This window comes from Ascaphus truei, unplaced genomic scaffold (assembly GCF_040206685.1).
Source record: "Ascaphus truei isolate aAscTru1 unplaced genomic scaffold, aAscTru1.hap1 HAP1_SCAFFOLD_348, whole genome shotgun sequence".
NCBI lineage: Eukaryota > Metazoa > Chordata > Amphibia > Anura > Ascaphidae > Ascaphus > Ascaphus truei.
Window position 1 is genome coordinate 340,001 of NW_027456486.1, and position 12,451 is coordinate 352,451.

General features: G+C 45.0%; 1 protein-coding gene across 1 annotated transcript in view; it reads left to right on the forward strand.

Annotated features, from left to right (window-relative positions):
• The window catches only part of LOC142483638 (uncharacterized), an 82,280-nt gene that overhangs the window by 24,357 nt on the left and 45,472 nt on the right, over positions 1-12,451 (forward strand). The window contains exons 3-4 of the mRNA XM_075583656.1: positions 4,379-4,662; positions 5,735-6,403. Of these exons, the coding sequence (XP_075439771.1) occupies positions 4,379-4,662; positions 5,735-6,403 (953 nt within the window). The remainder of the gene's footprint in view (positions 1-4,378; positions 4,663-5,734; positions 6,404-12,451) is intronic.

Sequence of the window (12,451 nt, forward strand, 5' to 3'; positions counted from 1 at the left end):
CTCATGTTACAGGGCAGATGTGGCAATGCTATTCATTGGAGTAGTACTAGAGTAGCAAAAGGCAAAGCAGCCGTCTCCTTGAATAGAAGGGCAGCTCTAGGAAGTGGTGACAGAGCTCTGTGCTGTACTCTACTGCCGCTGCACAACAGCGTTGAGGTGGAGCATCAGACCTTTGCACTGGAATGGGTTGCTGAACATTTGGAAGTGCTGTTTTTTGGAAGCTGTAAAGCGTTCTTGCTGTGCTCGGTCAAACCTGCAGATGTGTTTATTTTCAGGAGGCAGAGTACATAGCAGGTAAACCATTGGGAGGAGCAAAATCCTCCCAGCTTCTTTGCCCTGCCTTTCCTATCTGAGCTTTCAGAGAGCTGTGGATTCCTTAAACAGCCTGTTGAACGAAGCTTGAGACAAGTTGCAGATAAACACGGTAGGGTGGGGATCAAGAGGAGGGGCCTTCATGATTGGGGGGGGGGGGTGGTTAAAGGTTACACATTTTTATGTGTAACCAAACCAAACCAAAAAATCTACTCGCCACCTAGTCCCGCCCCCAAACCCGCCCCTAGTCCTGCCCCCAACCCCACCCCTAGTCCTGCCCCCAACCCCACCCCCAACCCCGCTTTAAAATAAAACATATGAATAAAATCCATTTAAATGACAAATATATTTATTGTATTACATTATACTACAATTAGCCCTTGTTACGTGTGTGTGTGTGTGTTTGTGTGTGTGTGTGTCTGTGTAAATGTCGATCTAGAAATAAAAGCCAGGTGTGAATGACTAGTTTCCTGCACATCTTAATCAGTGTCTGGATGCCCCCGCTTCACAATATCTAAAGCAGAACCCCCACTCACCTGCGCTTCGGCGTCATGACGTCACGTTGCCCTAGTAACGTGACGTCACATGACCTCACAGCGTCATTTCGATGCCGTGTTGCCATGGCGACGCAGGAAGGAAGCCGCCGGAGCCTAGGTAAGTGAAGGTTTACAGAAGCCCTGCAGCTCCCCCGGCACTTAATTTAAGTGCCTTCGGGAAGCGCGCGGAGCCTCTGTAAACCCCACGCCCCCCAGCCGGCAGTCTTGCGCCCCCCATGGGGGTAGCGCCCCCAAGTTTGCGCACCGCTGTTCTAGAAATCCAATCGGATAAGGCTCTTTCTGCACGCTTTTGCACAACTCCCAGCTACTAGAATATCCCCCTGTGTCTATCCAAGAGGAGGTTTTAGTGTACTGACAAAAAACATCCCAAAATAAATTGTAATTAAGGCCGCGAGGTGTCACTGTATATAGAACATAGATCCAGTAGCACTCTCATTGTAAAATACTCATCTCTATCCCCCCACAAATAAGCAGGGGGACCCATTCAAAGCCCATAATGCGTATGTCTGAAGCATTAAAGCAAAGTGCAGGGCTGTACCAAAGTAGTTGTTTAGTTTAGACTGCCCTTGAATGGAGTTGAACACTTCCCCAGTGCTGGAATTAGACATACTGTAAAAGGTCTATGCAGCAACATAGAGTAGTTGTGTTTAGACGCATGGCTCTATTTTTTGGAGCAGAGCCGCAGCATATATACTGTAAGAACAGTTTCTTACTTCTGACGCGGTATGTTAGACTTATGGCACTTCAGATATGGAGGATTGTTTTGGGCAAATAAAAGGTTAAAAAAAAGTATCAGAGAAATGCAACTTGTGACGCATCTCATTTTAATCTGTGCACCATGTAACTGCCCCCAACTCATCCTACTCACTCTCCCCAAGGTGCAAATTGGGGCAGAGACGCAGAATGTGATACATCTCATTATAATCTGTGTGCCATGTAACTCCTCCCCAACTCCTCCTACTGACTCTCCCCAGGGTGCATGCTGGGGCAGAGACGCAGACTGTGATACATCTCATTATAATCTGTGATACTTTATATTGCCATGAAGTCAATGCATTTGAACCCAGTGATACAGTATGTTGATCCCACTGCTGTCAGTGGCACTGTCCATATGTGTACTTGTGTCACCCAATGTATGTAATACAATGTATCACAGTAGCTGTGATTTTTATGACTGATACTCAAGTTAACCACTTCTCAACCACTTGAAATTAAATGTCAACAGTAGCTGATTTCTCTATTATGACATCACGAGACAGTATCATTGAGCCTCCAAGGAGATGCCAGCAGCAGTGTTCTGTAATGACATCATGGAATCGCCTTAGAGACTGAGATAAATACACAAATGTAAACTTGTTTGTGCGTGACTTGAATTAGTTCCCGAAGGAAACCGTTAGTTTTGTGGACATCTCAGAGATAGGAAAAGTGTGGCGCTGTACGGAGAGACTAATTATCTCCACCTTAACTCTGTATCATGGCAGGTAGGAAGCAACGTGACCTTTATATACCCAAAAAGAAATGGATAATATCTATATTTCTGAACTGTTTACTTTCACAATGTTTTATGGGGTACAGAACAGATAACATGACTCCTATCAATGGATGGGAGAAAGAAGACGGATGGGGTGGGGGGGCGGGGGGGAGGGACGGAGGTAGACAACACCCAGGGGGGTTAGGTACCTGGCCTTTATTGGATAATATTTTTTTTTATAAATGTCAAAACTGATTTATTATAGATACATACACACATATTTGTTTTATTGTATTTACTTTTATATCTGGCTTGTAATTCAAAATCTTAAATGATTTGAACAGTAATGTATAGAAAAGAACACATGTACTGTATACATAAATGTCAAAGCGGCAAACGTCTATGGGATCTATGGGATAGTAAAAAAAGACACAGGAACCTTAGTGTATACAGTAGGATTAGTTATGTATAAGGCATGCTTTTTCCTTGCCCTAAGTTTAGGTCAATAACTATTGGACCAATTCTACACCGTGGGGTGTAATGTTCGACTACTTTCAGCCATATCCTTAAATTATTGTCTACAGCAGTGTTTTTCAACCACAGATCCTAGGAACCCTAGGATTCCCCGGGCATCCCTAAAGGGTTCGCTGTAATTTTCAGGTCATTTTAAAATTGTACTTAATACAGAAGAATTTACAGTACAATGCATCTTATCTCAGACGCGCTATTGGAGAGGGTTGGGGTTCCTTACAATGCATCTGATCTCAGACGCGCTATTAGAGAGGGTTGGGGCTTCTTATAATGCATCTGATCTCAGAAGCGCTATTAGAGAGGATTGGGGTTCCTCACACTTCATCTGATCTCAGACGCACTATTAGATAGGGTTGGGGTATATTACAATGCATCTCATCTTAGACTCGTTGTTAGAGAGGGTTGGGGTCCCTCAGAATTTCACATATGGTTCCTTAACCAAAAAAAGGTTGGAAACCACTACTCTACAGTAATACAAAGGCCCCAAAAAAGACAAAGCCACAAAACGAGGGCAGAATCTGCCACTTGATTTACAGATACAGCTGACCTGAGTGCTCCTCCAGATACCTCAATATACCAGACGTCTCAGAATACCACACCATAATATTACCACAAAATACCACAGTAGGAACAGGCAATTTTTATTTTTTTATTTTTAAAGATCCAGTTCCGAAAGCTATGGTACATCTATATTTGTCATTGTGTTCATAGGTGGACATGAAAGCAGGTGATGGACTGCACAAGTTTTATATGCCAGTTGCCACTTTGTGTTGAAAACTACCTAGAAATAGTTTTCTGTCTGTGTTACATCCCAACACATCATATATGTATATATGTATATATGTATATATATATATATATATATAGAGCTAAAATGTACGGGTGCTCTGGTGTTTCAACACATAGCAATGCTATGAATAGAAGGCAATCATGGAGCTTGCTTAAAAATGTATTTAAATATTGAAACTTCTGACCACTATTGATCAGAGTAGTGGTCTGTAACATTGATAATCAAATAAATGTGTTTTCCCAGCAAGCCATTATCCCTGTTAGTGCTTGCTATTCATAACAAAACAAAGACCACCAAAAACTTTATTCAAAACCAGAACCAAAACCCCAAATATTTTAAAGGCAAAATAAAAATATCAAGCCAAGTGAGCATCTCTATGTATTTCATATGTATTTGATATCAAGAATATCTTTTAGTAAGTCTGTTAAAGCAGTCCTAACCCCCCAAAGTCAGGCTTTCAGGATATCCCAGCTTCAGCGGAGGTGGCTCAATCAGTCCCTGCTTCAGCACAGCTCGCTCAATCAGTCTCTGCTTCAGCACAGGTGACTCAATCAGAGGCTGATTGAGTGATTGTGCCACCTGTGCTAAAGCTGGAATATCCTGAAAAGTTGACCTATTGTGGGGGGTTTGATGACTGGAGTTGAGTCCCCGTGTGTTAAAGAAATGTGCCTTGATTTTGCTTTTCAGGCCCTTCACTTTTACCTTTCTTCCTTACAGATCAGTTTTTAAATGCCTCTGCTGTGAACCCTCCACCGACCTGCAGTGCTCCTGCAGTCACCACTGCTTACCCTTCATGGAGCAACAGCTTCCACCCTGTAGGGAGGAATACAGAAGTCTACAGACATGGGGCCCAAGGCATGATTTTGCAACAAGGGTCTGCAGGAACACCAATGTATCTACAGCAGATCCCACAGGCAACACGCGCTTACCCTCGTGTATCGGACATGAACGGAGGATTCTACCACACTGCTACAGGAGGATACAGAGGATTTGCAGAACAGGTTAGGGGAGAAGCCACAACGCAGCCTGTTACTTTCCGTCCCAACACACATTTGGAAAGACGTGCTACAATAGGGCCTTGTATTATGGCCACCCAGTATGCACAACTTCAGCAGCCAACATTCATACCCCTTAGAGAAATGCACGTTCAGGATAGGACATACCACCCAGTTCCTGGCCAATATGCTCCAACTGGTGGCAACACAGCACAGATTGGCTCCTTCTTACAGACACCCACTGGGCTGCCAATAACCACCCCCAGGGGGAAAAGCCCAAGACCGTCCTATCCACTGGCTCATTATTCGGCAGCCCCTGATCCCCAAGAAACCAGGATAGCCGAAAATGTAAAAGTAGGAGGGGTGTCAGGTGGGTAAGGCAAACCAGGTTCAGTTGGGGGAGCACAAGGGGCAAAAAAGGAGAGATCTAGATGCCCAAATCATAGCATTTCCCCCAGTTGTTGCTATTGCAGCTAAACGTTTGTGGATGTTCCTTAAGTTGAATGCCGCTTTTGCATATTATCAATTTATGAACAAACTGAGTATCTACTGTAGTGTATTGGTTTTCCCATTGACAAATAACACACAGGGACTTGTGAACCTCTTGTTGGCCTTTTATCATAATCTGCCCTCTTTATCACTAATGATATCCCCACCAATAAAACCTACTTCTCTTCGTCTTCATCACTCCACCATCATTATTGTGATAAAACATGGATATCTCTCATAATTTTGCATTGTGTACAGTAGTTCTTTGCAGTGATTTCCATGTGTAATTAGCTTAATTCCCTTTCCCCACTGCATTGTGTTGCAGACCTTACAAGATGAGATATGGAGAATCTTTACTAATCATTGTTCAAAATCTTCTCCTTGACCGATACCATTACCTGTTATAAAGATCTTTAATTACGGTCATTCGCCACTGTAGTGTTACAAATATATAGAACTCTACAGTATGTAGTCCTCGCCAATACTGAAGGGATTAAGCATGTGTTTGCTTTTCTTCCTTTGTGTTATTATGTACAATGTGTTGGTATTTATGATAATTGATTATTTCTCCTTTTTGATTTTGTTACAGTGTGTCAGACCTCGCTTGAAGCCCAACATATTTCCCAGGCCAGTTTAATTACACAAGGAGCAGTTCAGCTTGCTGCTAATGAAAAAAGTGAACCACCTCTAATGTACCCAACTCAACCAGCTCGGAAGCTGAGCCACCTCCCAAAGTTACATATTGATGTGCAAAGCCACAAAGAGTTATGTGTGCCAGTGTGGAAAAGGGGTGGGTTAAAAGATATGGAGAAGAGATCTTCAGAGGTGAAGGCCCCTTCACATATTGCTCAGAAGGTTCGTAATAACGTGCTGAGTTCAGTGAAGACTGAGTGTCCGTCAAAGTCTGAGGGAGTACCAAAGTGCTCCACAGTGGAAACAAAGAAGAAAAAGATCCTTTATTCAGCTGCAAAGGATCAAGTCCCTCAAACTGCACTGCAAAAGAAGGTAAAACCAATGTCAAAGCCAGTAAATCATTCTTCTGCTCCTATACCAGGGAAGTCTCCCCATGGCCCACAATCTGGTGACGAGGCTGTTCTGTTAAAAAAGATGAAACGTGTTTGTCTCTCAGGTGCCCACATTTCCAATAAGGTATCTGAAAAGATGCAGCAAAGCCGCGAAGGTACAATGGATGCAAAGACACCTGCTGTTACTCATATTAATCCTAAACTGAAGAAAACTAAGGAGATCGGGATCAAACGTAAAGATGCAAAGACTCCTGCAGTTACTCATAGTCCTGAGCGGAAGACACCTCAGGAGATGGGGATCAAACGTAAATATGCAAAAACTCCTGCAGTTACTCATAGTCCTGAGCGGAAGACACCTCAGGAGATGGGGATCAAACTTAAAAATGCAAAAACACCTGCAGTTACTCATAGTCCTGAGCGGAAGACACCTCAGGAGATGGGGATCAAACGTAAATATGCAAAAACTCCTGCAGTTACTCATAGTCCTGAGCGGAAGACACCTCAGGAGATGGGGATCAAACTTAAAAATGCAAAGACTCCTGCAGTTACTCATTGTCCTGAGCGGAAGACACCTCAGGAGATCGGGATCAAACGTAAATATGCAAAAACTCCTGCAGTTACTCATAGTCCTGAGCGGAAGACACCTCAGGAAATGGGGATCAAATGTAAAGATGCAAAGTCTCCTGCAGTTACTCATAGTCCTGAGCGAAAGACACCTCAAGAGATGGGGATCAAACGTAAACAGAACAGCAATATCAAGCAGCTAGTGAAGAAAACAAAGAACCAGACCAGCGTTTTCAGTTTTGAGCAAGCGCTGGCTTGTGGTACTGATAATAACCCCAAAGCTCTCAAAAGAAAAAGTGCTAATCAGCCTGGAGTGAATTCAGAAGTTCTTGGGAAGGGCAAGAAGTTATTGGAACCTTCTGAACAAGGAAAGGTGAAAGCCCATCACAGCAACCTCAGCCTCCAAATGATTAACTCTGTTCAAGTATTTCACCCATTGGGTAAAAAAGCAGGTCCCACAGGTCCAGGGGCACCCCCAGGATCCATTACACTTGGAAATAAGCTTGGACCAATGCAAGGACGCCAAAGCCAGACTTCTGCTTCTCATGTTCAGTGGTCTCTTACTGATTCGATTAAAAGGTTCATGGCCAAAAAACAGGACAGTATTTCTAGTATTAAAGGAGTCGGTATTAATGCCAGGCCTAGGCTATTTAAAATACATGAGTACACAAGACCTGACATTAAAACCAGTGAAATCAAACAACGTGGGGAAAACAAAGCTTCAGTTATAGAGAATCCCAAACACTTCCCAGTGATATCCATAGAACGGAAAGCTGCAGTGACATGCATTAAAAAGGTCAGCCAAACCACTATCCCCATTCAAGCTCCTTTCAACCAGAAGCACCAGCTTTCTAACCTGCAGCTTCCTATCAATGTACCCAGTAGAGTGGACAACTTCATCCCATCCTTCTGTCAACAGCCTCTCCAAGAGCTTGAGCTCTCCATACCTATTCCACCAGAACAGAGAGAGGAGAGAGAGGCTATGAAAAGGAAAGCACAACTGGAGAGGGAGTAAGCCTGTCAACATACCTCCAAAAGGAGGCTACAGTGCTTTGTTCAGAGGCAGAAGGATCATAACATCTCTAAACGTTACGGATACCCACCATCCAGACTTCATTCTCCCATGAGTTACTTAGGCCCAAAAAAAAACAAAAAAAAACCTGACTAATCTGTAACTGATGCCAAGCTCTGTGATTATCTGTAAATAAGATTTATATTTATAAGTCAGTTTGTAACATATTTTACTAAGAATATATTTAAAACTCTTCAATAAAATGTATCTATTTTCAATTGAACTCTTTATTTACTAAAGAAACTATTTACAAATGCCAAGGGTTATTGAAATTCTGCAAATTAATTTTAGATTACCCTCTTGATGATACGAGAGAGAGAGAGAGAGAGAGAGAGAGAGAGAGAGAGAGAGAGAGAGAGAGAGAGAGAGAGAGAGAGAGAGAGAGAGAGATAAGTAAGTCAGACCCCACATATGAGAGAGAAACAGATAAATATTTAACTATATGCTTTGTCATGTTGGATGTTGTATGTATGTATGTACTGTATGTCTTTATTTATATAGCGCCATTTATGTAGAAAGCGCTTCACCGCAGTAATACACGTGACAATCATATAAATAATACAAATAACAGATCATGGGAATAAGTGCTTCAGACATAAAAGTAACATTTAGGAAAAGGAGTCCCTGCTCTGAAGAGCTTACAATCTAATTGGTAGGTAGAACATACAGAGACAGTAGAAGGGCGTTCTGGTAAGTGTGTCTGCAATGGGCCAAGCTTTTTGTATGCGGTCTATAGTATCAGCCACGGAGCTACTCACATGCTTCTTTAAGCAGATGTGTTAGAATGTGGGTCTTAAAGGTGGATAGAGAGGGTGCTAGTCGGGTATTGATGGGAAGGGCATTCCAGAGGTGAGGGGCAGTCAGTGAGAAAGGTTTAAGGCGAGAGAGGGCTTTAGATACAAAAGGGGTAGATAGAAGACATCATTGGGCGGATCGCAAGAGTCGGGATGGTGCATAGCGAGAAATTAGAGCTGAGCTGTAAGGAGGGGCAGAAGAGTGTAAAGCTTTAAAAGTGAGGAGGAGAATTGAGTGTGAGATACGGGATTTGATAGGAAGCCAGGAGAGGGATTTCAGCAGGGGAGACGCTGAGACAGATTTAGGAAAGAGTAGAGTGATTCTGGCAGCAGCGTTTAGGATAGATTGTAGGGGAGACAGGTGAGAGGCAGTAATACCGGACAGCAGAAGGTTCCAGTATTTGAGATGGTAGAGAATGAGGGTCTGTGTCAGAGTTTTAGCTGTCGAGCAACAGTGGAAGGGCGTATCTTTGTAATATTGCGGAGGAAAAAACGACAGGTTTAGCTACCTTTTGAATGTGAGAGAGGAGGCTGTGACCCCCAGGGCAGCGTGCTTGGGCTACTGCATGTATAGTAGTACTTCCAACAGTAATGGGGAAGGAGTTAGTAGGGCCAGGTTTGGCATGAAATATAAGGAGTTCTGTTTTTGACATGTTAAATTTAAGTCGGTGGAGGATCATGTTGCATTGGGCTTCTCTTCCTTGTGTTTATACTGTACAATGTCACATACCCAGTAGCACTCCTTAAGACAAATATATATAGTGAGGTGGGTCTGGGGTTGAGTTTACATGGGTTTGTGTATGCAGATTTAAATTGTTTGGGGGTCTGTGACCAAAATACCAAGAAGTGATCTCCTTTAATACAAACATAAGGAGACAAGCGACAGGGTACCTTTGGTGGTCACATATAACCCACACCTAGGAGCCCTACGCAAGATCGCCAGGGAACTACAACCCATCCTACAGGAAGATACAAGACTGCAACAGGTCTTCCCTGAAGCACCCTTATTATCATACAGACAACCCCATAATCTCAAGAATATTTTGGTGAGGAGTAAAGTATTCAGCAGTACCACTGAATGCGGGACAAAACCATGCCAGGACGCAAGATGCAAAACCTGCGCAATGCTCTACACAGCGGACACAATACAAATACCACACAGGAATCGGGAATACAAAATCAGAGGAAGGTTCACCTGTTCCTCCAGCAATGTCGTGTACCTCATCATGTGCATGAAATGCCCAGGGGCTGCTACTACATAGGGGAGACAGGGCAGGGGCTAACAAGAGAATGAACCTGCATCGCCACAGCATCACACGCGGAGCAAGAGACGGTCCTGTCGGCGAACATTTCTCTGACTCTGGCCATAAGATGAACGATCTGAGGGTTGCCATACTCAAAGGTAATCTTAAAACACCGAAAGGTAGACGGTTGCATGAATACAAATTTATGCAACTGTTCGGGATACTTAACGGTGGCCTAAACAGAGATCGAAATTATATGAGTCATTACTGACACAAGTGAACTCTCGTCCCATGAGCGCAAAGGCCATGTCTGCACATACTGTGCTATATGTATGTACACACAGCTGTCTCTTACACATACCAATACTCCTTGTTTTTCCATCCCTATACACCAATAGGGACCACATAGCATCTACACACACTTCTACAGTAGTTATGCTACAATCTCTCACATTTCCACACCTACCCACACCATTTATATTAACTCCCACTCCACACACACCTTTTGTAAAGCACTGTATACACTGTGGGCTCTCCATTCATGTATATTCACACAGATACACACACACACTCTTACATCACTAACTTTCAGGAACCATTTAACACCTCTAGCCATGAATCACATCCACACCGGGGGAGGACAAGCACAGATAACATTCCAAGAGACACTGTTTTGAAGCATACCCTTTGCTTGCTTCATTCATTGTAACATCGCCGGAAGAAGAGATCAGTTTAACTTGAAAGGTCGCACAAATAAAAGCATTTCGTTAGCCACAGAACGGTATCATCTATTTATTTTTTGATTATATATATATATATATATATACAGTGGTCGACAAATCACCCAAAAATCTACTCGCCGAACAAAACAATCTACTCGCCACCTAGTACCACACGTGTGTTGCTTGGGCCAATAGGAGCTCGCCACGATGTTAAATCCACTCGCCCGGGGCGTGCAAATGTATAGGTTTGTCGAACACTGTATATATGTATATATATATATATATATTTATATACTATATTAGTGAAAGCACTGTATGCCTGCCTGCCTGCCTGGATGTCCTGTGTCCCTAGGGGAAATCTCATTGGTCCCTTGGGCCGCCCGCCCCCGCACACCTCTCATTGGCCTGAGGCGGAGTGACGGGCCACACACACACACACACACACACACACACACACACACACACACACACACACACACACACACACACACACACACACACACACACACACACACACACACACACACACACAACACAGCAGCTCTATACACACACACACACACACACACACACACACACACACACACACACACACACACACACACACAACACAGCAGCTCTATACACACACACACACACACACACAACACAGCAGCTCTATACACACACACACACACACACACACACACACACACAGCAGCTCTATACACACACACACACACACACACACACACACACACAACACAGCAGCTCTACACACACACACACACACACACACACACAACACAGCAGCTCTACACACACACACACACACACACACACACACACACACAACACAGCAGCTCTATACACACACACACACACACACACAACACAGCAGCTCTATACACACACACACACACACACACACACACACACACACACACACACACACACAACACAGCAGCTCTATACACACACACACACACACACACACACACACACACACACACACACACACACACACACACACACACACACACACACACAACACAGCAGCTCTATACACACACACACACACACACACAACACAGCAGCTCTATACACACACACACACACACACACACACACACACACACACACACAGCAGCTCTATACACACACACACACACACACACACACACACACACACACACACACACACACACACACACAACACAGCAGCTCTACACACACACACACACACACACACAACACAGCAGCTCTACACACACACACACACACACACACACACACACACACACACACACACACACACACACACACACACACACACAACACAGCAGCTCTACACACACACACACACACACACACACACAACACAGCAGCTCTATACACACACACACACACACACACACACACCCTCTGTCCGCCCCCCCATCACGTGCGCCGCCCTGCACTGGCTCCGGACGGGAAGCGCGGCCCTCCTACCCCAGCCGCTCCCTTACCTCCCTGGCGCTACCACCCGCTCAGGTAAGTCACTGCGCGTCCCGCCTCAGCCTCAGGCCCACTGCGCGTCCCGCCTCAGCCTCAGGCCCACTGCGCTTCCCGACTCAGCCTCAGGCCCACTGCGCATGCCGCCTCAGCCTCAGGCCCACACAGGGCGCTTCCTACCGCCGCTCAGCCGTCCGGGCTCGCCACATCGAGCGGGCGCCGGGGGGGGGGGGGGGGGAGCGCGAGTCTCAGGCCCACACAGGGCGCTTCCTGCCACCGCCTGCACACCTCACTCAGCAGGACGGCACATCGGGGGACCAAGCGGGCGCCGGGGGGGGGGGGGGGGGCGGGGGAGCGCGAGTCACGGGGAACGGGGGGAGTCACGGGGAACGGGGGGGGGGGGAGTCACGGG